The sequence below is a fragment of the Apis laboriosa genome, unplaced genomic scaffold (assembly GCF_014066325.1).
Source record: "Apis laboriosa isolate Shangri-la unplaced genomic scaffold, ASM1406632v1 scaffold34_cov151, whole genome shotgun sequence".
Taxonomy (NCBI): domain Eukaryota; kingdom Metazoa; phylum Arthropoda; class Insecta; order Hymenoptera; family Apidae; genus Apis; species Apis laboriosa.
In genome coordinates this window covers 7,979,396-8,005,615 of record NW_025222928.1, presented here as the reverse complement: position 1 = coordinate 8,005,615, position 26,220 = coordinate 7,979,396, and the positions used below count along the sequence as shown (strand labels likewise).

The 26,220-nt window shown below is 33.4% G+C and overlaps 2 protein-coding genes across 4 annotated transcripts in view; one reads left to right on the top strand and one right to left on the bottom strand.

Moving 5' to 3' along the window:
• LOC122714787 (acetylcholine receptor subunit alpha-like) overlaps positions 1-20,787 on the bottom strand; it is a 79,593-nt gene extending 58,806 nt beyond the window's left edge. Inside the window, exons 1-2 of one of the 3 annotated variants that reach the window (XM_043936451.1) lie at positions 20,310-20,787; positions 1,578-1,630 (exon numbers count right to left, since the gene is read on the bottom strand). The gene's annotated coding sequence lies outside the window, so the exon portion shown is untranslated. Of the gene's footprint in view, positions 1-1,577; positions 1,631-1,775; positions 2,262-20,309 lie in introns of those variants that run through there. The other 2 variants (XM_043936453.1, XM_043936454.1) reach the window with 2 other exon arrangements.
• Positions 20,788-22,901: 2,114 nt separating this feature from the next.
• LOC122715120 (dynein regulatory complex protein 9-like) lies at positions 22,902-25,177 on the top strand. Its single transcript, XM_043937042.1, has 6 exons — positions 22,902-23,059; positions 23,163-23,252; positions 23,399-23,639; positions 23,760-23,966; positions 24,246-24,377; positions 24,977-25,177. Exons 1-6 carry the CDS (start codon positions 22,902-22,904, stop codon positions 25,175-25,177), a joined length of 1,029 nt encoding a protein of 342 aa, XP_043792977.1.
• The last annotated feature ends 1,043 nt before the right edge of the window (positions 25,178-26,220 follow it).

Sequence of the window (26,220 nt, the reverse complement as noted above, 5' to 3'; positions counted from 1 at the left end):
TTCTATCACGAATTGTTTATTTGTATATCGAAAAGTTTTTGACGACAAACAATTTAAGAATGGTTAAGGTTAAGATAATGTTAAGATCAGTAAAAATCCACGGTCTTCGTGGTACGAGGAAAAGTCACGTTTCGCAATATAAATATATATATTTCGTTGTAGAAACATGTACAGTTTATATACAGAGTATATACCGTGCTTTAGTAATAGAAGCGATGGTAGAAATTTCGCGAAAGGGAAAATGAATTTTGAAAAGATTTTGTGATTTTTGATTAATTTAATTTGAATATATAATAATATATTATTATATGTAATAATAAATATAATAATTAAAAAATTGTATAATAATTGATATATATATATATATAATAATTAAAAAAATTTATGGAGAAGGAGCACATTTTGAATATACGACCGACCGATCAAAAGGCACCGCTTAGAAACTTCTACTAATTTATTCACACGTGCCGTCTACCAAAAAAAAAGAAAAAAAAAAAAAAAACCATATTTTCTGACTCTTGGTAAAAGAGAGAGTCTCAGTTTTGTGAGAGCATCTTTCCTCCTCAACGGAAGTGGAACAACCCTCTACACGCACATACACATACACACACATATGGTCAAAGAGAATCCATCGTAAAGAAGAAAGGTGTCGGAAAGATGGATCTTGCGTGCCGCCGAAAAATCGAAAAAAGGAGAAGTTTTTTATTTTTTTTTTTTTTTAGATTCGAGGCAACGATGCTACTTTGAAAGTATAATTCTTAATTCATTGGCTGAAAATCGTTCGCTCGTAACAGAGGCGTCTACAATTTTGTTCGGCCAATTTCCTTCCCTTCGTTGTCGAGCATTCACTCTTAGTCGGATAGGTTGATTGAGTCAGATAAACGAGGTGGTCGTTTAGAAGACCGATTCCTCCATTGTTTCTTTTTTTTTTCTCTCTCTTTCTCTTTCGATTAGCAAAGATTATTAAACGTATCGGGATGAATTTATAATAAATTTGATCGATTATTTTTAAGCCGAATTGTAAAAATCAATTGTAAGAATTCGAATCGATTGATTTCTCGAATATTTTTAAAGCAATGGATTTAATGTTTATAACAATTGAGACAGATTCTTTTTCTCTCGTGCTCGATTAACAACGATTTCGTTATGTATCGAGATGAATTTGGTAGAAATATTTTTAAAACGATGGATCTATATTATACTTGGGACGAAGTAAAATCAATTATTTACACGAATTTAATCGAATATTTTTAGAGCGATGTATTAATTCTTATACTTGATATATTAGTTGCTATATTACTATTAAAACATTTAACGTACCGTTTAAATTAAGAAATTAAGAAATTAAATCGCAAATTAGTTCTTGTTAATAAAACTCTAAATTATCGTTCTTGATTTAAGAATTACCCATGGTAAGAAATTTTTAATCTTATCCAATCATAAATACATGTATTCGTCCGACGGTTAAAATAACTCGACGTGCACCGAGTCACTTTTATTACCGGTAGACAAGCTTTACGATTATGCCCCACGCATAAAAAGGAATCCTCTATATCGCGAAAAACTGACTTTCTTACCGTAGGCTGGGTTGACGTGTAAACGCCTGGGAGCACCGCTATTGGACGGTTACCTATAACACAAGAGTAACAAAATTTATGGAGATGAGAAGCACCGCTTAATACGAGAAATCTAAACTTTACCAAGTTTTGTAAAAAAAAAAAAAAAAAAAAAAAAAAAAAATAAAATAAAATAAAACCTTCTCTTTGGCAACTCACTTTCGGCCACTTTCGATCTCGAGATCAGGCGTATAAGACGTGTAAATTCATAACGACGAGATAAGATTAACCGAGAGATAAGATAAAGTTTGCTCCAACTACATTTCACGTTTAATAAATCGATGTACAACGAACGAATGCCTCGACCAAAAGGAACGAAGAGTTAATGATCAGTGAAATTGCGTTCGTAACACAGTATAGACATCGTTGCTTTTACGATCTTCGTTTCCCCCATCGTCCACAATACGATAAATCAACCGCGCGATTCTTGCCCGGTTTTGCCACCATTATTATTCCATCGAAGAAACCAGATGCTGAATTTAAACGACATTCCAATTTGAAAAATTCGTCGAGGGAAGCGAACGTTTAAACAAAATGTTTTCGAAATGATCTCGACGGCACCTGTTACTCTTTAATGTCATCGGGACGTATTTGTTTCAATATTTTCCTCGACATAGCATAGGATGGAATAGAATCGACCGGATCGAGAATTAATATCCCGCGCGGAAATAATTCTAGATAAACAGAATCATTCCTTTCCATCCGGACAGATCAATATTTCACCAAGATATCGTTTCACGAGGTCGTGTATATAATCGAATTTGCCGTACCGAAAAATTCATTTATCTTTCGAATGATTTCGTGCCGCGTGTGCATAGGCGGAAGTGATTAAAAATGAAACGAGATATCGAACGCGTCTCGCTTGTTTGCACGCTCACTCGATACTCTAATAATATATCCAGATACGTGAGTGTCATTCCTCTCGCCTAACTATCCGATATTTATCCAGCAGAAAAAAAAGAGAGAGAGAAAAAAATATGGAAATTTTTGTATTAAATATTTTTCAAAATCAATCAGAATTGTTTTTATGGATAACGACCAACTATCACCAATCGCTCTTTCTCTCTCCCTCTCCCTCTCCCTCTTCCTCTTCCTCCCCCCCTCTCCCTCCCTTTCCCCTTCTTTCTCTCCATCGTTTCTGTCGTTTCTCGTTATCTCCGCATTCCATACAATAGGAAGGGGAAAAGAATTGTAAATTCCAAGTGACTTCGTAAGCGCGCTTCGAATCCGACAGATACCGACAGACACATCATTCGTCCTCGATCGACCGAGGAGACCGAGGTCTTATATTTATTATTATTATCACGAATGAACGAAGAGAACGGGAGGGGGAAAGAGAATCGAATCGAACCGACTACTGTGCACGAGCCGACGACTTTATATTCAAGAACATATACTCGCGTCTCTGCTCGCCCTAATACGTCGCGCGCCACGACTACTCGACTGCGTTGCTCGGATAACGCGTAGATCTCGACCGCCGCCGATCGATATTTTTCATTTTCTTTTACATCTCTCCCTCGAAAATGTACTTTTAGGAAGAGCCTAGAATGATATTCTTTATATACCAGATGCCAGGATTCAGAAAACGTGTAAAAAAAAAAAAAAGATGGCGGGCGTTTCATTTCATTTCGTATACGAAGAATATTATTATTTTTCGAGTTTAATCAATTTAGAATCGGTTCTTCCCTTTTTCCTGTCAAATATTTTTAATATTTTTAATTAATAAATTTTTATCACTTTTAAAGAACTTTTACGAATATATTCTTTATTAGATGTCAGAAATTCGGATAAAAAAAGGGTGGCGAGAATTTTGGGTACATTTTAATATTATAGAGTTGAAATTCTATTTCATTTCGTTTTGTGTACGATTTTTTCGACTGGAAGAATCGTTTCTTCTCTCTTTTTTCTCCCAAATATTTTCACTAATGCCAAAAAACTTTTATCAGATACTACTAGACACTCGAATAAAGGAATTCGAATGTGTAAAAAAAAAAGGCATTTCGTTTCATTTCGTATGCGAAGAATATTAGTTTTTCTATTCAGAAAGAATTGATTGTTCCTCCTTTCTTCCAAATATTTTTAATACTTACGATTTTTAAAAAACTTACGAAATTTTTTATCAAATACTCGAATAGGGATTTGGATGTGTAAAAAAAAAAAAAAAAAAGAACAGCGTACCGAAAAATTCAATTTTTTTGAATTTTGGGTAAATTTTAACTCACAGGATTGAAATTCTATTCCATTTCATTTCGTGTGCGAAGAATAGTATTTTTTTTTTTTTCGATTTTTTCAATTTACGAAGAAGTTTTTCAATTTACGATTCTTTCCCTTTTCTTCCAAATATTTTTAATACTTATCACTTTTAAAAAATTTTTTTATCGAAAGTTTTTACTGTAGTCTTTCGAATACAGGATATATACAAAAAAGAATGGCGGATTTTGCGTGAATTTTAACGCACAGGATTGAAATTTCGTTTCGTTTTTGCGTGCATAGAATACGACTTTTTCAACTTTTCGACTTAGGAAGAATTCTTTCCCCCTTTTTTTTTTTTTTTTACATTTTCCAAATATTTTTAATAACTTCCCCATTCCTTCGGCATTTATGAAAGCATGTAAAATAGCTGTTTAAAAAAAACACCCGAAAAAAGATTCTTTCAATTAAAAGAAAGCTCATAAAAAAAACTCTCCATCCAATTAAAATAACGTAAAACGGGTAAAAAAAAAAAAGGATATTCTTCGAATTAAAAAACATAAAAAAAAAGAAGGGGAAAAAAAGACGCTCTGGAAATATATAGTCCGCCCAATTAAAATAAAAAGATGCAGTTGGGATAATCTTCCCAAAAATTAAAAAGGAAAAGCAATATTCGAAAACACGATCAATTTTAAAATTCGTTGCATTAAATATCGATCTCTTATGGTAGAATGATAGAATGAAAATATAAGAGAAAAAAATTATCAAGAACTGATTAAACGGAGACATTAACTTTTTTCACGCTCAATCGAGAAGATCAAAGACAAATTTTTGTTCGCTAGAATTGTTCATTAGAATTTTATGTGATCTTTTTTTTTTTTTTTTTACTTTTTCTTTTCAACTCTTCTTGTACAATCCCATAATGGGATTCTCCACCTCTTTCACACATTCGGCAAAGACGATGCAAAAAGACTGTGCAAAAAGTCTGCTCCAATAATTCGAGATCCTCGGCCCGCTTTGAGGCCGAAGGCGGTCAATACGCTTTGAATCTTCTCTCCTTAATCTCTAAGGCAACGTTATTTCGGGTCAAATTTGTCCAATTGGATCGATACAATACTCGAATTTTCCCTCAAACTTCCACCTTTCGCTCCCTTTTTTCTTCCACATTTTCGAAAGATTTTCCATCTCGAGCTAATTTTCAAACATGTAACATCTTCGAAATTCCCGTGACTTCCTTTTTTTTAAGTCTCTCCTTTTCCGCATTTTCCGAATTTAAAAAGAGAATCCAGATTTTGGAAGTTCGAATCGATGTAATATCTTCGAACGTTTCGAAATTCCCGCCATTTCTTTTCTTCTTTTCCGTAGTTTCGAATTTAAAATTCAGAATTTGGAAGATCGATTTCAAATCGAATTTTGAATCGATTTTGTTCGAAAAAATATTCTTTCTTTTCCGCACTTTTAAATTCAGAACCAAATTCAGAGAATTTGAATTTAAATCGAATTTCGAAATATAATATTTTCGAACATTCCCATCATTTTTTAAAATTTCTCCTCTTCCTTTTATTTTCGAATTTAAAATCTAAAGTTTGAAAGATCTCGAGTCGAATTTCGAAATATTCGAAAAAGCTCTTTCTCTTCTTTTGAAATTCACAATCCAAAGTTTGAAAGATCGATTTTAAATCAAATTTCGAAATGTAATATTTTCAAATATTCCCGCAAAATTTACTATTGCGATATCGCGATAAATTCGAGATGGAAATTTATCTGGTCACTGGTTCGCGATAAATCTGTGATTGTTGCGATAAACCTTCCGCGAACGTTTTTAAAACGTTTTTCACGAAGATAGAAATCAGTTTTTCTTTATCTTTGATACATGAAAGTTGGAAGTATCGTGTATCTTGTAAACACAAATCTGAAAATATTGATAAGAATAGAAATAAGAACATAGAGCAACGTTTAATATTGTCAGGATAAACAAAAGATTCAGCAGCCAATTAATGTAAGTTATATTCTCAATCTGAAAGTTGGATAATTTAAAAATTTCTTTAATCCAAGAATCGAGTCACCGTTAAATAATTACTCGATCAATTGATTTTTCAAGTCACTTTTCAAGAAAGCATAAATAATAAAGAGATTCTTAAATTACGTAAATCATCATCTTCAGAGAAAATATAATTTAAGGATTGTTCAATCCTTCGAATATATTTCAAGAGGATGACAGACTTAATATTCTTCAAAGAGAAACGCGAAATGTAGTAAAATTTGAAAGAGGTAGAGAAAATAAATTACGAAGATTCGATTTAAAAATGAAGGAGAATGCAATATAAAGCAAGAAAGAAGAGAATTTCTTTCGTTGAAATTAAATCGTTCCCGTTTACCAAGAGAAAAAGATCCCACCACGAGAACATCAAATAGAACGTAAGTATGTGTGTACGAAACATTTTCAAGCAACTAAAAATATCTAACACTTTGCACTTCGAGAATCGAGCTGACATTATTGAACTCGAGTAAATAAAAATTAAGCATTACCATCCAAGGAAAAAGATACAGGAATACATTGTTTTCTCCATTTTTATTCATTTATTTATTTTTTTTTCTTTGAAGATAACTTTGTATGTTTTAAAGCACATGGATATTTAAAAAACATTTTAATTCAACCGAGATTAACGATCGAACACGATATTTCAAAAAGAAAGAAAAATGAAAATTTAATTTCCAACAAATGAAACTGTTAAAAGCAGACGAGACGAGTAAAATACAAAGTACTGTTCATTGGTGGAAAGAAATCTCACGAAATGGTAGGAGCAAAAAGGGTTCTTTTTAGGGTTCTTTCCTAGGATTGTCTTTCTCCACTTCAGACACTTTGTTAACAATCCTGACATAGCAGTGGAAGAACTATAATTTGAATATTCAAAATCGTAAAAATTATTTTCATTTTCATGAAATTATGTATTAAGATAATCATCCAAAACTGGAAGCTAAAATATTTTCGAAGCTATCTAGGTATGTTAGATTTTCATTTTATTCGTATACGTACAATTATTATCTTAACTACGTTTTACATTAACCAATCAAAACAGCGTTTTTTCCACGAGACTTCTTTCCACCACAGTGAACAATATTATTCACTGTTGAAAAAAAGTCTCGCAGGACGGCAAGAGAAGTCCTTCAAATGCTTTGTTGACAATCCTGACACCACAAGCTTACATTATTAGTTAGTGAAAAAGCTAGAATTTGAATATTTAAAAATCATAAAAATTAATTTCATTTTTATGAAGTTATGTATTAAGATAATTATACAAGACTGAAAAATATTTTTGAAACTATCTATAGTTACAAATCATAATTAGCCTACACATTTTATATTATATCGATACATTAAAATAATATTCTGGATTCTACGTTATGCACGAGGTTTAGATACAGATTGTTGTTTGGATTATATATATATGGAGTATATATGACAAATACCACGGTAGAAACAAAATGCGTGTGGAAGTAGGCGTTTCCTTTCACATTAACCAATCAGATCCGCGTTTCTTCCACGAGTCTTCTTTCCACCTCAGTGAACAATATTATTCACTACTGAAAAAAAGTCTCACAGGACGGTAAGAAAAGTCCTTCAAACGCTTTGTTGACATCATCCTGACATCACAAGCTTACATTAGTTAGTAAAAGAGCTACAATTTGAATATTCAAAAATCATAAAAATTAATTTCATTTTCATGAAGTTACATATTAAGATAATTATATTACAAGACTGAAATATTTTTGAAACTATCTATAGTTACTAATCATAATTAGCTTACGCATTTTATATTATATCGATTATCGACATTATCGATTATATCGATTATATCGACATTAAAATATTCTGGATTATACGTTATGCACGAGATTTAGATACAGATCGTTATTTTGGATTATATATATATGGAGTATATGTGACAAATACCACGGTAGAAACAAAATGTGTGTGGAAGTAGGCGTTTCCTTTTACATTAACCAATCAGATCCGCGTTCCTTCTGTGAGTCTTCTTTCCACTTCAGTGAACAATATTATTCACTGCTGAAAAAAAGTCTCGCAGGACGGCAAGAAAAGTCCTTCAAACGCTTTGTTGACATCATCCTGACACCACAAGTTTAGTAATGGAAGAGCTGTATTGTAAAAATTATTTTTATTTTTATAAATTTACGTTAGAATAATCATCCAAGACTGGAAACTGAAATATTTTCGAAACTATCTATAGTGTGTACAAAATTATATTTATAAATTAAATTATTGTTACAAATCGTAATTAGCTTATATATTTTATATCATATCGATACGTTAAAATTCTATCCCTATGCGCTAATGCATCGAGGTTTAGATAGGGATCGTCGTTTTGGATTTATCTAAAATAGACGTTTCCACCAATGAACAGTACATTAGTTGGAATTTAAATTTCTATTCGTTACATTCTCCTTTAGAAGGAGTTTTACCAACGAGTGTGATTGCACTCTCGAGAATCTTTATCGAATAAGAAATCGAACACAATGCTACATGTGTTTCACAACCATTCAGTCCCGATCGATAAAGTTTCTCCTTGGAAGAGGAGAGTATACATTAGGCGGGCTGGTGTAAAATATGCGGAGGAAACGCGACACTCTCGACCGGTCTAATAAAATATTCGATACTTTGCATGGTGAAAACTCCTATCCGAACTGTCGTTTCGAATTTCCACTCTCCCAAGAGTGAAACTAACTAGAGCGTTTCACGAAACAAGCGCGCAGTCGGGGAAACGATTCGCTCGAACGCGGAGCCAACGAGCAAACCATCTGTTTTTGTCGGAATAGAAAAAAAAAAAGAAAAAAAATTACCCCTTTACAATTCCCAATTCGCAATTAAAACTGTAAACGATTGGAACGGAATTAATCGGCGAGCTGGAAACATCGAAACGTTGGGTTGAAATTTTTGAGCGTGAAATGTTTACTTTCACAATCGTGCAAAAATATCTCTCGCTTCGAATCTCCTCTTCGTTTTTCGACAACATTTCATTCCATTTTCGAAACTAATTATAATACCAAGTCTCACTTTTGCCCGCCCACGGATCCCTTTACAATCCCTGTTAAGGACACGTGACGCATCTACGATGAGAGAAGTCGTTAAAAGAGGATGAAAGGTTATTACCACGAAAACTTTTGGAATAATGGGTAAGGATCGGAAAAAAAATTAATCTTTCTAACTCCGATATCATTCGTCAAGAAATTTTTTTTTTTCGTGCACTTTCTCTATTTTCGTAATACGATCCGTTTCTCTTCGAAAAATATCAAGTTGTTAAAAATAGATGAAACACAACATGTAATTATTAAACGAAAACTTGGAATACAAAATAAGGATCGGAAAAAAATTAATGTTTCTAACTTCGATATCATTCGTCAACCACAAACTGTTCCTTTTCGAAAAATATCAAAACGTCTGGCCGTTAAAACGTCTAGCCGTTCAAGAGTCAACAAACGCGCTCCTACTTCTTTCCTTCACCCCTTTTCTCTCTCTCTCTCTCTCTCTCTCTCTCCTCTCGTCGCGGCGGCAGTCGCCTCATAATTAACCAAACTTGTTGATGCGACACGAGGGGAAAAGCACGACTCTCCCCGGCTTTAAGGCCGCGGGGAAGAGAAAGTCAACGAGGCGTCGTCACTCGCCTTGGACGCGTTTTCCGCGGAAAGGAGAACGCGTCGCGGCCAATTAATAGCGGAAGGGAAAGCGGGCGTACAGAAAGTCCCCACGACTCTCTGTCTCTCTCTCTCTCTCGACGCCACCTCTTCGCGCTACCTGTCCTCGACCCTAGTTCGCTCCATCCGCCTCTATAGTTTCAGTAAACTCGAAGAGAGAATCCACCGCTCGAAAACGTCGCGGTTTAAGCCTTTGAGCGTTCCCAGCGTCCCGACAAGCTTGGAAGTTGGCAATGATGTTTAAGAAGGGGACGGCCTCTCGGGAAAGGGATTTCGATGTTTTATGCATGGATCGTGCGCGTCGGTTGCGCGGAAAATTGAAATTTGATCGCGGTAACGATGGTTATTCCGTCTAAAAGTAAAACTTTCGTCTAGTATGTTTTTTTTTTTTTTTGATTTAAGGAGGAAATACAAGGGATCGAAAAATAACGTAATTTTAAAAAGGAAAATATTGTTTGAATACAAAGAATAAAAAGTAATTCGATGGATGAAAATTATTTTATTGAATTTCATTGGATTTTTCTTGTTTACACCGAGTATTACCGTTTCAAGTGTTATTTGCATCGCGATAATTGATTTTCGAAAATTAATGGAAAATTGATGGAAAACAGCCTCGTCGCGTGTGAAATTCGAATCGCGTGTTAAATATATGAATTTTGTAGAGGATTAATAAGCCAAGCGTAAATGTGTAATTTAATATACCATTAAAATACGTATAAAATAAATATAACTAAATTTCATAGGATTAACGGGTGACCACAAATCAGTAGTCTCCGATTACTGGTTGTCGCGCTATAGATGATGCCTGACCACAATCGCTTCAAACTACTGAATCCATACTGGAATAGAAGGCCACGCGTCTGTCTAAACATTACTTACTCTACTGTGCGATATTTTTATATTTGCGTTCGCCAAAAAGAGTCGATTAACACTAAAGATTAACTTCCAACTTACATTACTCCTAATTTCAGCCTAAATTGAAGAGAAAGAATTTTTTTTCATTCTCGTCGCACACGCGATTATTGGCCAATGGACAATAAACAAATATCGACGAAAATGAAACGGAATAAAAACAGATTTTAACAAAACTTTCTAATCGAAGAAATAATTTGTTAATAAAATTGTTATTGTGAAAAATTGTTCTCAGCCGATAACAGCGCGTGACACGAGGAAAAGTGGAATAAAGATTTTCGAACGTTTCGAGAAACGAAGCGAAAGAAAAAAAAAAAAAAAAAATTCTCGAGATTCGATTACAGAAGTATTCGAAAAAAAAAAAAACAAATCGAAGCGGAAGGAAAAGAATTTTTAAGGGGGAGAAAACGCTCGGCTTGTCCCTCAAGCGCAAAGGGACGAAAGGGCAAAACTTCGTGTTTTAACTCGTTATAAAATAAGTTACAACGGTCAACGAGAAACGAAAAACGGAAACGGGGCACAACGAGAGGAAAGAAATTGTACCATAATTTAATTAAACTGTTGCAACTCGGCTTTCGTGTCGTGGTCATGAGATATGCTCAGAGCTCAGAATTCAGAATGAAACTGAAGAGAATTCCCGGGTCTTGGGGCGCGAGGCCGCCCAGGCCCTCGCAATTATTCTTGTCGGCTCGTTTCACCGAAACTTGCCACACTTCTTCTTCGAGCACGGGCACAAAAGCTGTGGACGCAGGCGAGAGGGAGGCAAAACAAAGGAGACAGAAGGCAATAGAAGGCGAGAGAAGAGGAAGAAGGGAAAAAAAAGGAGGAGAAAGAGGAGGAGTTAAGGAGAACGGAAAAAGGGGGGAAAAAGTTGGGGAAAACGTTAAAAAAGTTAGCCTCAACTTCCCCAGAATCTAATTTCTCGCCATTAAACTTGTAAAATGTTGTTCGAGTCCTCGAGTATCTCGATACCTCTCGAGTAGATCCTCTTTCCCCTCGAGTGAATATTGCAATTCATCCGCCTTGCGTATCCCCTCCCTTCCCAGTTCGACTTAAGCCACGAAACTCTTGCTCGCGCTCCTTCTTGCGAACTGTCCTCAATCAGATTTATGCAGATTCGACTTGGACAGGGTGTAGAGAATATTATCTCGAATGGAATAATCGGATCCTGTATCGAGGATTTAGAAATAGACCAATGCGGTGCTACTTATCCTAAAAAGGTTAAAGTATTAGGTGTGCAAATAAATTCTTTCACCTTTTTTTTCCAAATTCAAGATTTTATTATATAAATCAGGTACAAGATTACCCAATCGTAACTCCCAATCTTTCTGTCGATTCTTCTCGCGTCTGGATCGAATTTTCATCGAACGATTTCTCCAACTCACCGTCGTCGAACTTTCTCGATGCACCTGAACGATAATCGTTTTCCAAATTAAAATTTCCGGCTTTAAATCTTTGGTACTACTTTTCACATGTTCTGTAAGATACAAGGTTCTGTCCCAGTGCCATGCACAAACCATTTCAATAGCTTCGATAGCCGATCTCCTGAATCGCAAAAAGTAAGCAATGACGGGAACAACGCTTCTCGCACGCCATTTCGCTCGAAATTATTGCGTAGGACTGGAAACTCTTAGAGCGCTCGTCGCGACTCTTCTTGAAAACAAAAGAACGCTCTTTCAGATGGCGCCACGAACGGTAAAGTAATTCGAATTCGGTGAGAAGTTACGATCGTAAAAATAAAGAGGAAGGAACTTATTTGCACATCTAATACATATATAAGCGATGTTGAAAATATCGTAAATTAAAGGATAAACGTGGAAGGAAAAATACGAGTAATTCTCTATTTCTCTTGCATTTAAACCATTTACAAGCGTCATAACGTCAATCGAATTACCATTACAGAGGGAATAGACGAAAATTCCAAGGTGGGGGAACGAAGAGAGAAATACCGTTTCAGCTGTTCACACTCGCGAGTTGCCTCGTCGTGCTTTTACGTCACCCCCTCTGTGTATTCGGAACACTTGTAGCAGATAAACGGCAGACAAGAGTTGACAAGAGAGACAAGAGGCTGCGCCAGACTTTCTCCCGAAAGCTTTGAGCTCGACTAATGCGGCTCCCTCTCTCTCTCTCTCTCTTTCTCTCTTATTCTCCCTCAAAGCCACGCTTTTGAGGTGTCCATTGTCACTGGTTGAATTTCTTCCTCGCCTCCAGTTTGCTCGGAACTAAATTATCCCGGCCAATGACGGGATTAACCCCTTCAAATGTCTGAATTCTACGTATTCGAGCGCGAGAAAAGAGAAAGAGAAAAATTTTAAAAACACATTTTTCTTTTCAAATCTCGGCACAAAAAATTCGCCACTCGCCGCGCTTTCGATCGATTGAGTAAAAAATTATTTATATCTAAAATCTTCGAAAACTATAAAAAAAAAAAAAATGTTTCGTAATTGGGATCAGATCAAAAAATAATTTGGACAATTTTGTTCGAAAGATTAAGATTGTTTTAAAAACGTGGAATAAATCGAGGAAGTCAAAAATCTGGATCGGAACGAGGGAGGGAGGGAAGACGTTTGGAAACGTTGAAAGAGCAATTTTATTGCGCCGTTGTGTGCGCCGCTTTATGCAATTACGCGAGTCGTTGCCGGGTCATCGTGAAAACGCGCCGTTCATCTTGTCTTTTCTCCGCGCATACTTTCCCTTCCTCGATGCTCCCCCTCCTCGTGTAATTTCGAGTTGCTTTTATATTCACATTTCAGAAAGGAAGGGGAAACCGCCTTCAAGACAGAGAAAATCGAAACATTTGATTCGGTGATCAACATTTTAACGTTTCCTACATGCTCGCCTGTATCTTCATTACGAAGGAAAGAAATAAATAAAGGAGAATAAATTTTCACGTATATTTATAAAAGGAAGATCGAATCAAATTTTATTTTCGAGATCGAATATCTTTGGATCGACCGAAGTGGGGATCGAGAACAATTGGAATCAAATTTATAACTACGTACGAAATTCTACCCGGTCGAGTTTGATTTGATTCGCGTCACGAAGGAAAAAAAAAAAAAAAAAAAAAAAAGAAAACGTCGAGAAATGATGAACAGTAGATTAAGAGCGCGGAATGGATTTACTCGTTCGATTCCACTCGGTGATCGTTTCTAGTTTCCTTTGATTTACAAAGGATCGTGATTTTCAGTTCGATGATATTCCGTTTCGTTACAGCGTCTTTCAGCGTTCGAATCCGGAATGACGGATGAGAAACAATAGGGAGCGGATAGTGAACAAAAGGAAGAGGAAACACAAAAAGAGAAAGAGATAGGAACGAGCAGGAACGAGAGGAAGAAAGGATGGAATAAAAGGGGGAAACGAAAGCTAAAAGGTAAACGCAGATAAATACGAGCGAAGAGAGGAAATGCGAGAAACAAGTGGGATCGATGGAAGCTGACCAGAAAATTGCATCGTATAATTTAACCCATTCAAAAAGCTCGTTAACACTAAAGGCTTCCGTTTGCTCCTATTAGCCGCGTCTTTTTATATCTTGTAAATAAAAAAAATAATAATAAATCTAACGAATTACTTTAAACTTTCGTAGAATTTTTCATGATCTTGTTTTTAACGAAAAAAAAAAAAATTACCAAACGAGAGAAATTGTAATTTGCTCTCGCTTAAGTTATCTCGCGTGTTGAACGCTTGTTTAGTCTAGACGAAGCCGCGAATGGTACACAGGCTAGTTGATGGTCAGCAACACTATCTGTTTACGCTAGTAAATCCCCCTGTACACGGTACAATGTCGCATCTCCCTCGCGAAATGAGGAATTAAGCGTCAAGGAGGCTTCACGCTTGTCCATTATCCACGCGATTACTGTAGACTTAATTCCTCTCTTTGAAGTGAAGAACGTCCATAAGCGTCCACAAGACAATAGCCGCTTCTCCTTATATCAGATTGCGTGAAACATTTTTATTCCTTCTTTTTGCTTCGTTTTACAAATTGTTAGATATATCTATCATTAGATCGTTAGATATATCTATCATTGAATTAAAAGAGAAATTTTTTTTTTAATCAATCCAATTTTATATTTTTTTTGCAACATCTATCCGTCGAACAACGAAGATTAATAAAGAAAGGAAAAAGTTTCTACGATTCAAAAGCAACAAACAACACGATTCGCGATAAATAATATCCCTTCAGAGTCTAAAGAAAAGAACTTCAGTTGAGCAACGATTAAACGGTGTCGTATTCAACAACAAAAAATTAATGGTTTTTCCGTGGCGAGGCACGCGCGTATCTTCGCCGAGGAAATCGAAGAGGGCGCTCTTCCAGCGAAGAGAGAAAGAGCGACGCTCCTTTATGCGTTGATCGAGTTTCTATGAAATCGGAAGAAGTTCAATGGGTATTATTACCGCATAAGAGGAACGTGGCCCGTAACGACGGTAATTCCACCGGTCGATAAGCGATTGTGCCGGCCTTAAAGGGAGAAAGATAAGCAACACGTGAAAAATCTTTTCGCGTTCACATGCCGCCGTCCACTCTTATCGCGAAACCTTCCAAGGAAGCCACAACGAGAACTCGTGCCTCTTATCGCTGGTTAGTATAGTCGCCAAGTGAAACGAAAATCGAAAACTCTCCGCCTCTCTGTTTTCGATTCCAAACTAGAAACTTGGCTCACTTCGCACGATTTTTGTAAACATCGTTAAACTTGATGTTGGAGTTTAAATCGTAACCGTATTCTCCAATCGAATCGGTCTCATCACTCCATTCCTTGGCGACAGATGGCGCCAATAATGCTCTAGTTTAATTAATGTTACTAAATAATATTACTAAATAAGTCTAGTTTAATTAATGTTACTAAATAATATTACTAAATAAGTAGGCGGGAGATTTGAAATTGAAATACAAATTATAAATATTTATACGTGTACAAAGAATATTATAGAGTGGAGGAAATTCGTTAATTTTACGTAATAAAATTAGCGTTTAATTTTCGTTTTAATAAATATTCGGAATTTATACATATCCTTGTTAAGTACATAATTTAATATTTGATAGCTTCAAAAATTTTAATTGAAATAAGTCGAAACGATAGATTTTGCGCGAAAGAATTCTTCGTTTAGATAAACCTGAATTTTATCCAAGATTCGAGAATAAAATCTGAATCTCCGTCGTGAGACAAAATAGACTTCAACCATATTTTTTCGGTCCCTTTGTGCTCCAAAATTGGTCGAAATTCTTTACAAGTTTCTCATGTACACACATTTTGCTGAAACGTAATTTGAAATATCTTTCCTCTAAATCTCTCAAGCTGTCTTTCTTTCAATAAAGAAGAAACACAAAGAAAAGAAATAATATTCCACGGAACTCGTTGATACTAGATATCCTCTTCTTTCTATTTTCTTTTTTTTTACATTTATTTTTTCAATTTTTCCTTTCTTTTTTTTTAAATATAAAAAAAAAAAAATTTAACACGTCTGCGATATTTTTTTCTGTTCACCGCGATTCTTCTTTAGTTAACCATCAACAAATCATAGCATACGATAAAATTCGAAAAATATCGATAAAAGTTGTAATCATTTCTTTGCATGCGAGAACTATTGTTCAGTTATCCATTGAATCCCAATAGGATTCGAGATTTGTTTCGCGGTAACGATTTTACCGCCGCCAGACCTTTTACAAAAAAAAAAAAAAAAAAATCTAAAAAACTTCGTACAGCATGTAGATTTTAAATCAAATTCGTTTAAAGTACAAGCAAACAAACATTTCATAATATTTTAGAAAATTTATCATAACATACGAGTAACTTCCTTTTCGAATCATTCCTCCAAACAAACATTATAATAATTTCGACATTTCCCAACAAACATTTTTCCTATTAACTAGAAAGAAAAATCGAAAATATTCCTATACAACATTATTATATATATATATACATTCGAATACAACAGTATAATAAATATTAAAATAAATAAGCATTAAAAAATCACCAATTATACGAAAATAACAACAAAGATACGTTACATCGAATGCGAGTAGGAGATCCCTTAATATATATCCAGGAAATCAGTACGCAACTCCTCTTCCGGATCTCGAGGAGTTTCCGCCTCCCATCGGAAATCGCAACCACCACGCCGCTTCCGGTCTGTTCGTTAACAGGGAATCTTCGGTGGTGCAGGCTCGCGTGAAACGATTCGTGCAACCTTGCCGATACGCTGGCGGAATGGGTAAGTAGGCTGTTAGCGCAATACGAAAATGTATACGACGGAGGTCTATTGCAGAGGCCGGGCAAGAGTTCACTGCGACACCGGCTAGGTTCGGTGAAGAAAAACTTTAATTATATCCACTTATCGAAGTTTTGTCTCGAGTGATCACTTCTACTTCGATCCGTTTCCATTTCGAAATATTATAGGTAATAGGGCTCTCAATGGGGGTTATCTCTAGGGTTTAATTTTAACCTCGAATCGAGTTACGTATTACTTCGAAAAATAACCGCGAACAGTTCGCGCGGTGAGGTGAAACGATGGAGGGTTCAACTATTAGTGACAAAAAATGAAGAAGTAAGAAAGAAACGTGTATACGATCGATATGATATAGAGCGAATGATGATGTCACATGTTCGTCTCTATCTGTCATTTATCTCAAAATTTATTTTTTGAATCACGCATAAAACATGCATGAAAATTACTTTCAAAATTTTCTCGATGAAGAATACACGATATTCCGTAGCGAGCGATAATTTCTTGTTGAAACGACGGGCAGAAAAAGTTGATGGACTAAAAAAAGTTAATTGCTCGTGACGTAAATTGTGTCTAAGAGAGGGAAAAAGGTTTTCGCCTAAATAAGTTGTTGGGTGAAATGAAAAAAGAAAAAAAAAAGAAAAAAAGAGGGCGCATCAAGAACGGATAAAAGGAAATGGGTTAGATTAGGTCGGTCGTAACGAGCAATAAAACAATACTATGAGAGGAGAGGTTGAACGGAACCCTTTGATTGTGCGTGGAAAATGTCGTCGATTCGGTTGCGCCTTTATCGATCAAATTTCTCTCGAGCGAACCCCCAAGCATGGGAGGCCAAACCGTTTCTACAACGTTCCTCCTCCACCTCCTCCTCCACCTTCACGACTAGCCCCGCTTGTTTTCCTTTCACCAGGGTATATTTCAAACAGTACATAAAACCGTTATCAGAAATGTTTCTACCTCCGTTTATGCGCCTCGCGTTTCTCTCATGAAACTGATAAAGGACAGGTCTCGAAAATCGTGCTATGCCGTTGTAACGTATTGTTGTCGGGATTTACGGCTGCGTAATTGCACGACAATCTCCCGATTAATCCTCTACAATTCTGAGTTGAAATTAATTATAAATGTTGAATTAATCTTGATACGGAAATATTTGAAAATTGATTTTAAAACAGAATATTAGGTAATGATCTTTTTTTATCATTTGGAAATTTTATGATATAATTATTGAAAATTATTTGTTTTTTTTTTTGTATAAACTTTAAAAATCGAGAAACTTGTAAAACTCGAGAAAATTTTTGATAAAACTTTGACATAATATGAAATTTGAATTAACGATTATCTAATTTCAATTTCAATTTTTTGAACAATTATATTTTTAAATGAGAATATATATGAAAAACTAGATCAAAACATTGAGAAGCAACGAATGTTTTGAAGGAATTAAAAAATTATTAACATTTAATTAACGAGCCTTCTTAAACAAATGACAACTGCATCGATAAACCATCGTAACCAAGCGAATTCGATGCGTCGTCCCGTTTCAATGGGACGACGATAAATAACCGAAAATGATCACGCCATTCGAGTCAGTAGTAATTCTAGCAATAAATCCGACAGTGCCGTTTAACCAATAATCGCGAACGTCATCTAGGGAATCGAGGATTACGGTTAACGGCACATGAACAATCAACCAATCACATGTACCTAATATTTACCATATATACCGAGCAGAACGATTAAGAAATTTATCCACGTACAGGACCGTTCAATCTTTCTTTATTATAGGACGTAAAATTTAATCGTTTGAATAAAAGATTCTCTTGTTCTAGATAAGTCAAAATACCGATTGATCTTCATAAATTCGAAACCAAATTTCGCTAAAATTCGAACAATTATGAATAAAACGAGAATTATGTAAGCGTTATTAATACAACTTAAATTCGCGCGTATCGAAAAATGTTGTCGCTTTCAATCGATTTTAATAAGTTGTTTATTTATTTTGTATCTTATGTTCGATTTTACAATTGGACATTAGATTTCATGACAAAAATTTTGAAAAAAATGTATAATTTGTTTCCAGAATACATAAAAAAAAAAAAGAATATGCTGAAAAGTGAAAAATAAAAAATATATTTATTATTTAATCTTATAACGATTATTTATATTAATGATTTAGTTTCCAAGTATATAAAGATATAAATTCATATTTTTATCGTTAGAATTTGTTTTTATAAAGTACTTTCTGATATTTAGATGAACGAGAAATTGAATATAAAGAGAAAATAAAGAGAAAAAGTAATTATAACTACATAAAATAATTCTTTTAAGTTAGCCGCACTACACATTTAATAATGGCGTACTTAATACGTGGCAATGGCCGTTCTTGACGCGTGTGTAAACTAACTACTCGGCCATGAACCCATTAATTAAAAAGATGGTGAAAGAAAAAAATTCTTTTCAAACTCGCATGTTCCCAAACGGAACAACAGAAAAATAATCATTTAATGATAATTTTTGGGATGAATTGCATGTTTGACTAGTTTGTTTATATTTGTGTATTCTTCGAGAATTTTTATCAAAATTTATTATTAATAAATTTTAGAATATTTCTTGAATTAAAACTTGATCTTATTTAATGTTTAAATTATTTCATATATAAAAAATTATAAAAATAGAATGACGAATGATATTTCAATAAAAAATATTGATTTCCATATTTTTTTATTCTGAAGTATACTTAAAGATTAACAACTTAATTAATTTCATTAATTAAATTCAAGTATTGATATGCATTGAAAAGCATTACAGAAAAATAAATTCTGCAAAAAACGAGGCTACCTTGTATAATACAAATAAAACTATATTTCTTACAAACTTTCGAATATTCTTTCTTTTCGCGGTATAAACACGAGGGCGTACCGAAGATTCTGTAACTAGGTTAACCCTGATAGAATTAAAGACGCTGCATATCTACTGCCAGAGATTCATAAAATCGTGCAAGAAGCGATTTAAATTCTGTATTTACCTACAAAACTGCCAGCGGGAAAGTGCAATACGAATATTTACGTAATTTGCCTTTTATGCCTGTCAACGCTGAGAGAACTCAGCGAGGACTGTTATCCTCGGTTGCTAAATTAGGTAGATTTAAGCGCCACACAAGTGACTGTAAACTACGAGACTACTTAACGCGAAACGAAAAGTCTATCTTGAAACTGTTTTTTTTTTTTCCTTTCACGTTGCACAAAAATCAAAACTATATTATATACAACGCGTTTCTCATGCAGTTCGAAGATTCGTAACTAGGTTAATCTTGATAGGTATGGAATTTCCCTTGGGATTCCTAAATCGGTAAAGGCATCGAGAACACCAATAGATCGATAATTTCACTTATCTACATCGACCAAATTATATTCATAAAAATTATATATACAAATAAAGTGAAAAAAAATCTTACAATAATTAAAAATATAAGTGAATTGTTTCAATCGACCTTTCTTTCTCCCGGCATTTCAAACGTATCACATTTTCGCGGCATAAACACGAGGGCGTTCCAAAAGCAACGCAACTAGGTTAACTCTAATATCCACAGTGATATAAATGATCTTTGACGAACACGAGTAAAAGTTCCGTAGAAAAAAAACATAAATATTCTTTACTCACCCGCGAAGCAGCTGATCGAGACTGACGACGACGACGTCGGCGGCGCCGATGACGATGACGACGATGACAGGTTATAACCTTTGATTCCACCGTGACCGAGGATCCCTCGCGACAGGTCGACAGCTCGAAATATCATACGCGATTGTGAAGAATGATATTACTGAAAGGAAGAATACAATCCGAACCGCGTATCGACTCGTCGACTGCGGCAATACCACTCACTGCACCGTTCGCCACGAGTATGCACAATGAAACGATAGATGAACATACGATGACAACGAGGACGACGACGACGACGACGAGCAAAGGGTAGAAAACGTTTCTCTGCTTTCACCACCGACACCGCCCTCGCGCCTCACCACACTCGCCGCAGTATTACGCATGCGTGACGCCGCCTCGATTGTGCGCATGTGTACACATCTTATTCCTGTTTCCAAGCTTTCGTAGCAAAACGGAATTCTCGTGCACGGCGAAACTTTCGGAAGCACATTACATTCCCGTTACAATGTTTCCGACGTGTTTCTGTCACCTTTATCAAACTCTATCCTCCACATTTGTCAGTTTTCAAGCTTAAAGTACCATCATTCTCAATGGCTTTACTATTTCAGCAGATAATTAATGAAACTTGAATCATATTTTGAAAGAATTCTTTTGAAAGAATTCTTTGTAACTATTCGATTTTATTTCATAAAATTCTTTTGTTTCTCGATTTATATTTGTTTCATTTGTTGCTTTTTTTGTTTTTTAATTAAAACAAGTATGATTCGTGCTAAAAGATTAATAAGTTATGCTAAATTAAATCAAATGAGAATTTAAAAAAAATTTGTTAGCTTTATTGACTATTAGAATGCAAATTAGATGTAATTTGAAGTTAGCGCGCATAATAGTGGAGCGCGTCGATTATATATATGTATACACATTATCTGATATAAAATATATTTAAACCATTCTGCTAAAATAATTTATTTTTACTTCATAGATTGTCTACAAACAAATATCAAAAGATTCTTTACGTTTTATCTTTTATAATCTTTAAACGAAAATATGAATCAAAAATTAAAAAAAGAAATTTAAAAATATTGTATTCATTTTATACTGCTTATCTTTTTATAGAACAATTATGACAAATTCATTGCCACCGTGAGATTAAAATATGCGAGATTAAAATAATCTTTCTAAAGAAAGACTATTATAAAATATGCATAATTTAAAATAAAAATTGAAAAAAGAGATTACTTTTTTTTTTAAACAAAAATTTGTTCAACAACAGAATATTATATCTTAACTTATATTCTTTTTCAACGATTTTAATGAATTACAGATAACATAAATATCTCAAGCCGCGAGTTGGTATAATATATATATATATATAACTTTTAGACAATGCAGATTCGATTAAAGTTCAAGGTACAAAAAAGTTTTCCAATTAGAACGGAATGTATTCGAATGAACCTTTCTTTTCTCGACAGCCAACTACCCGGCTGAGACAATCGACGAATAGCACCAAGGAAGAAAGTTGTCGAGTGTCCACAGAATATCTTTCCCAATGAATTCTTCAATCGAGCTTTAACATGGAAGACTATCTATAACGTTTCCCAACTGCTTAACTATTTTTGACTCGACCTTCTGCCGCAGTTCCTTTCCTTCGAAAGTACTTGAAACTTTTAACAAAAAGGAAATAATGCAATTAATAGTTATTCTCAGTAAAAGAAAAGTAATTTTAAATTATTCCTAAAATATTAAAAAAAAATCGTATATCCGCCAAATTAAAATTTTGACGATACGAAAAATATATAACAATTCAAGCGGTTCGATCAATAGTAAAAATACAGTTGAACCGAAAGACGCTCGAATAAAACGCTGTTTCCAAGGGCGACGTACCAGTAATGGATCAAACCGTATCACGTGTTTTGAAACTCGGCGAACCACCTTTCTCGAATATTCAGTTCCGTCAAACGTGCGCCGTGTCATGATTAATTTTACGTATTCCTTTTATACGTGTATTTTAATTAACTGGACATCAGATCCATAGCATTTACACTAACGACATCTATAACTTTAATTTGGGACTCGGGAGTTGAGAAGTGAGCGAGTGAGTGACCGCAATGTGTTAAAGAAGAAAGAAGAAAGGATGAAAGAAGAATAAAGAAAAAGAGTAATTGCGATTTTTATCTTTACCGTTTAAAACAAGCGGTTGATTTGCATTTAAATGAAATGTAAGTTGTTTTTAAAATTAACTAAACTAAAGAAAAAATATGTAGCATACAGGCTAATTCATTTGAATGAATAAAGAATAAAAATCAAATGGATAAATGTAAATATATAAGTCGAATAATCATATTGGTATATCAATAATATCAATATTATAATTGTAATATGTATCCAATATTTTCGACATTGAATATTTTACTAGCAACACAAGCGTTAAATTTATTAAATAAACATCTTTTTAACTCTAATTTTTTCCCCAAAAGCTTGTTTCAAACAAAAATTATCAAAGATATAATTCCATTTGAAAAAATATTAAGAAAAAGAGAAACGTTAACGCGAGATACAAGATAAAATTCAATGTGAAGGAGAAAGAGATACTCAATGGCCACGAATGGTTCTTTACGGTTCTCCCTGGCGGAACGGCCCGTAATTTTAGCAGCGCTCGAGGAGTTCACGAATGCGTTGACCATTTACCACGGAACGCTGAGAAAGCCCACAAAACACGATAACGATATTCTTGTCGACTGTTTACCTTTTGAGTATGCTAAACCAAAATGCTAGATCGAAATTTTACCGATCACGATCGAAAAGTATGTTCTTCTTAAAATTAAAAAATCAATTTTATTTTTATATTCGTTGCAGTGACTTGAAAGCAATGAATCCCAAAATGGAAATTATGGAAATCGACGATGTTAAAGAACGAGACATTTCGAAGAAAATTCACGAAAATAGGTTGGAGAAACGTACAAGAAAACAATTCGTAATAATACGTAATTATGCGTAAAAATAAATGATAATTTTTACTTATTCATTTCTTATTCGAAGCATATTTTAATAAGAAGATGATAAATGATAACACTTTAAATTTTAACGTTTAGTTTATACGTGAAAAGAATCATGGAGGAGTTGAAAATAGAAATACGAGAACGAGGGACGTTCGAATTATTAACCGAAGAGATCGAAAAGATCGTGACACGCGAGAAAGAAGAGGAGTGTTTTTTCAAAGAGGAAGAGAAATTGAGAAAAAGTACAGCAAAATTGCAAAGGATAATCGATGAGAGAAAGATTGTTAACGAGCAGGAGAAAATACGAATGTTGAACGAGCTTTCAAAGGAACAGGTATTCTTATTTTTTCTTGAAAAAATCTTTTGAAATCTTTTAATTTTATAAACAATTATTTTATTCGTTATTTATTTTATTTGTTATTTCTGTTATTTATTTATTTATGCAACACAATAGGATAACGTGGAAAAATTAAAATTAATCTCGAATATGGAGTTGGATTATGTTACGGAATGGGAGAAAGCAAGATACGAGCAGAATTCATTGCGTTGCAACATGGAAGTAAAAAAATTGGAGAAGATGTTAAAAGATCAGCGCGTACGTGAAAAAAATGAACGGCGAGTTCACGCCGAATTAACAAAATTTCTGACCCAGGAAACAGCAGTGAGCGTTATTTCTATTTCAATTATCATAAACAAACTGCGAACTTTTACACAAACGTGTTTTTCAATTACGTTATTTCATACAAAATATATAAATAAACATTTTCTATATTACATTTTCTTTTTTTTTTACAATTTTATTTATAACAATATATGAAACACGAATTGAATAAATGTATATAAATTTCAAACATCGAACATAACCTTAAAGCATTTATGATGTTCATATAAAAAAGAAAGGAAATTAGATAAGATAAAAATTTTCTTTTTAAATCCACAGTTACTAGAGAAAAAAAACAAGGAATGGAAAGAGCGATATATTCAAGAAAAAAAGATCTACGAGAAGGAGATCCAACAGCTACGAATTGAAATAAAAATAATTCAAAAAGAGATGGATAAACTTAAAGAAGAGGTAGCTCGATTTCTATATCAGAGTTCCATGTTTGTTTGTTTTTCTTCAAACGAATATATCAAATTGATCATTGTTCGATCGGAATTTTTTTTTTTAACTTGTAACTTGTATAAATTTATACAATCACGTATAAATTTATATTTTTTTTTCTTTTTCTTTTTCTACATTTTACATAATAAAGTTATCGTTGTCATATTAATTGTAAATCAAAACTCGACACTTTCATAAGCGTAAGAATCAATGTATAACGCGGAAATTCTTTTAGGAAATCGATAACTCGTGTCAAGAGTCTATTTGTGATTATTTTAAATCATGTTAAATTTCATTTAAATGAAAAAATAATAAAGGGAAAATAAATTAGTATTTTGGTTAATTTTTTCCATTATAGTCGACAGTTAGATGAAAGAATTAAAAATTATCTGCAACACTATTGAAATAAATGGATTTGTTCATATGAAAAAATTAATACAAACCGAAGATAAATATAACTACACGATACTTATAAATTTTTTTCCATATTTTTTTTTATTTCTTTTTATATTTGTTCTTCTTTGCAATCTTTAAGTATTAAATCGATTTTTAAAATCGTATTTTTACAGTATCGATGTAATCAAAAGTTCATAAACACGTATCTGGCGGAAAAGGAGGCATTGAAAAAGGAGAAGGAGCGATGGAAACGCATGCAAAAAAGCGCAATCAAGATTCAAGCTTGGTGGCGAGGCGTTATGGTGCGCCGGAAGTTGGGACCATATCGACTTGCGGAAAAAAAGAAAAAACGATCAACTAAAACAAAGAAGTAACCCTCTTTCCGTTTTATTTACCCCTTAATGCCTGTACAGATATGATCTTCATCCTTCTTAGAATAATATTTAAAAATAATATTTTTTTTATCTAATTTTGTTTTGTACATGTTTTATCTTTTGTCGATATATTCATTATAAATAGATATATTTAAAAAAATGTGTGAAAAATGAATTCCTATTAGATAAAAATTTAAAAGAAATATTAATTTATACAAATATATTATAATTCAATTGATTATATAAAAGATAAAGAGAAATGTGTGTCGTTTATTAAAGATAAATTTTTACTTAAAAAATGAAAATCATGAAAACTAACTAAAAGAAACTAACTTAAAAAAAGAAATCAATAAGTTATTCAAATTCAATCAATCACAGATAAAGAAAAAAAATATAATTTATAAATATCTTGACAAACGATTTAAATGATTATGATTCTGCTCTAATTATTATTTCATTTTTTTTTATTCTACTATATATAATTTTGTTTAAAATTTTTTATTTTTTATATTAAATAAATAAATGAAACAATTAAATAAAATAAATAATTTTGAAAATGAATATTGATATCTGAATGATTTTTTTTTAGATTTTATTTAGATTTTATAAATATTTCGATATTTGATTCCATAATAGCTTTAATTAAAATTTTCTATAGTTATCTTCTATTATATAAATTTCCAATACATTTTTTTTAAAATTTAAATGTTTGTTCATTAGGCGGGAATCATAGATTATTATTCGATATTCGATTCGATTCTTCGATATGAAATAATAAATTATTTCGAGTTATTTAAGAAATATATATAACTACGTAAGTCAAATCAAACTCAATCCAAAATCAGATTAAATTTCTCTGTCTATTCTCAGCTAGCAATCAATTTAAAATTCTTTCAATTAAAATATGTGAATAAAATTGGAAAATAAAATTCAAAGAAACAAATATATTTAATACAGTCTGTATTCGATTGTTGCTTTATTTTTTTTCATGTTAATCTCTAACCCCTAAGTCAATTATTAGTAATACCGATTACCATTAGACT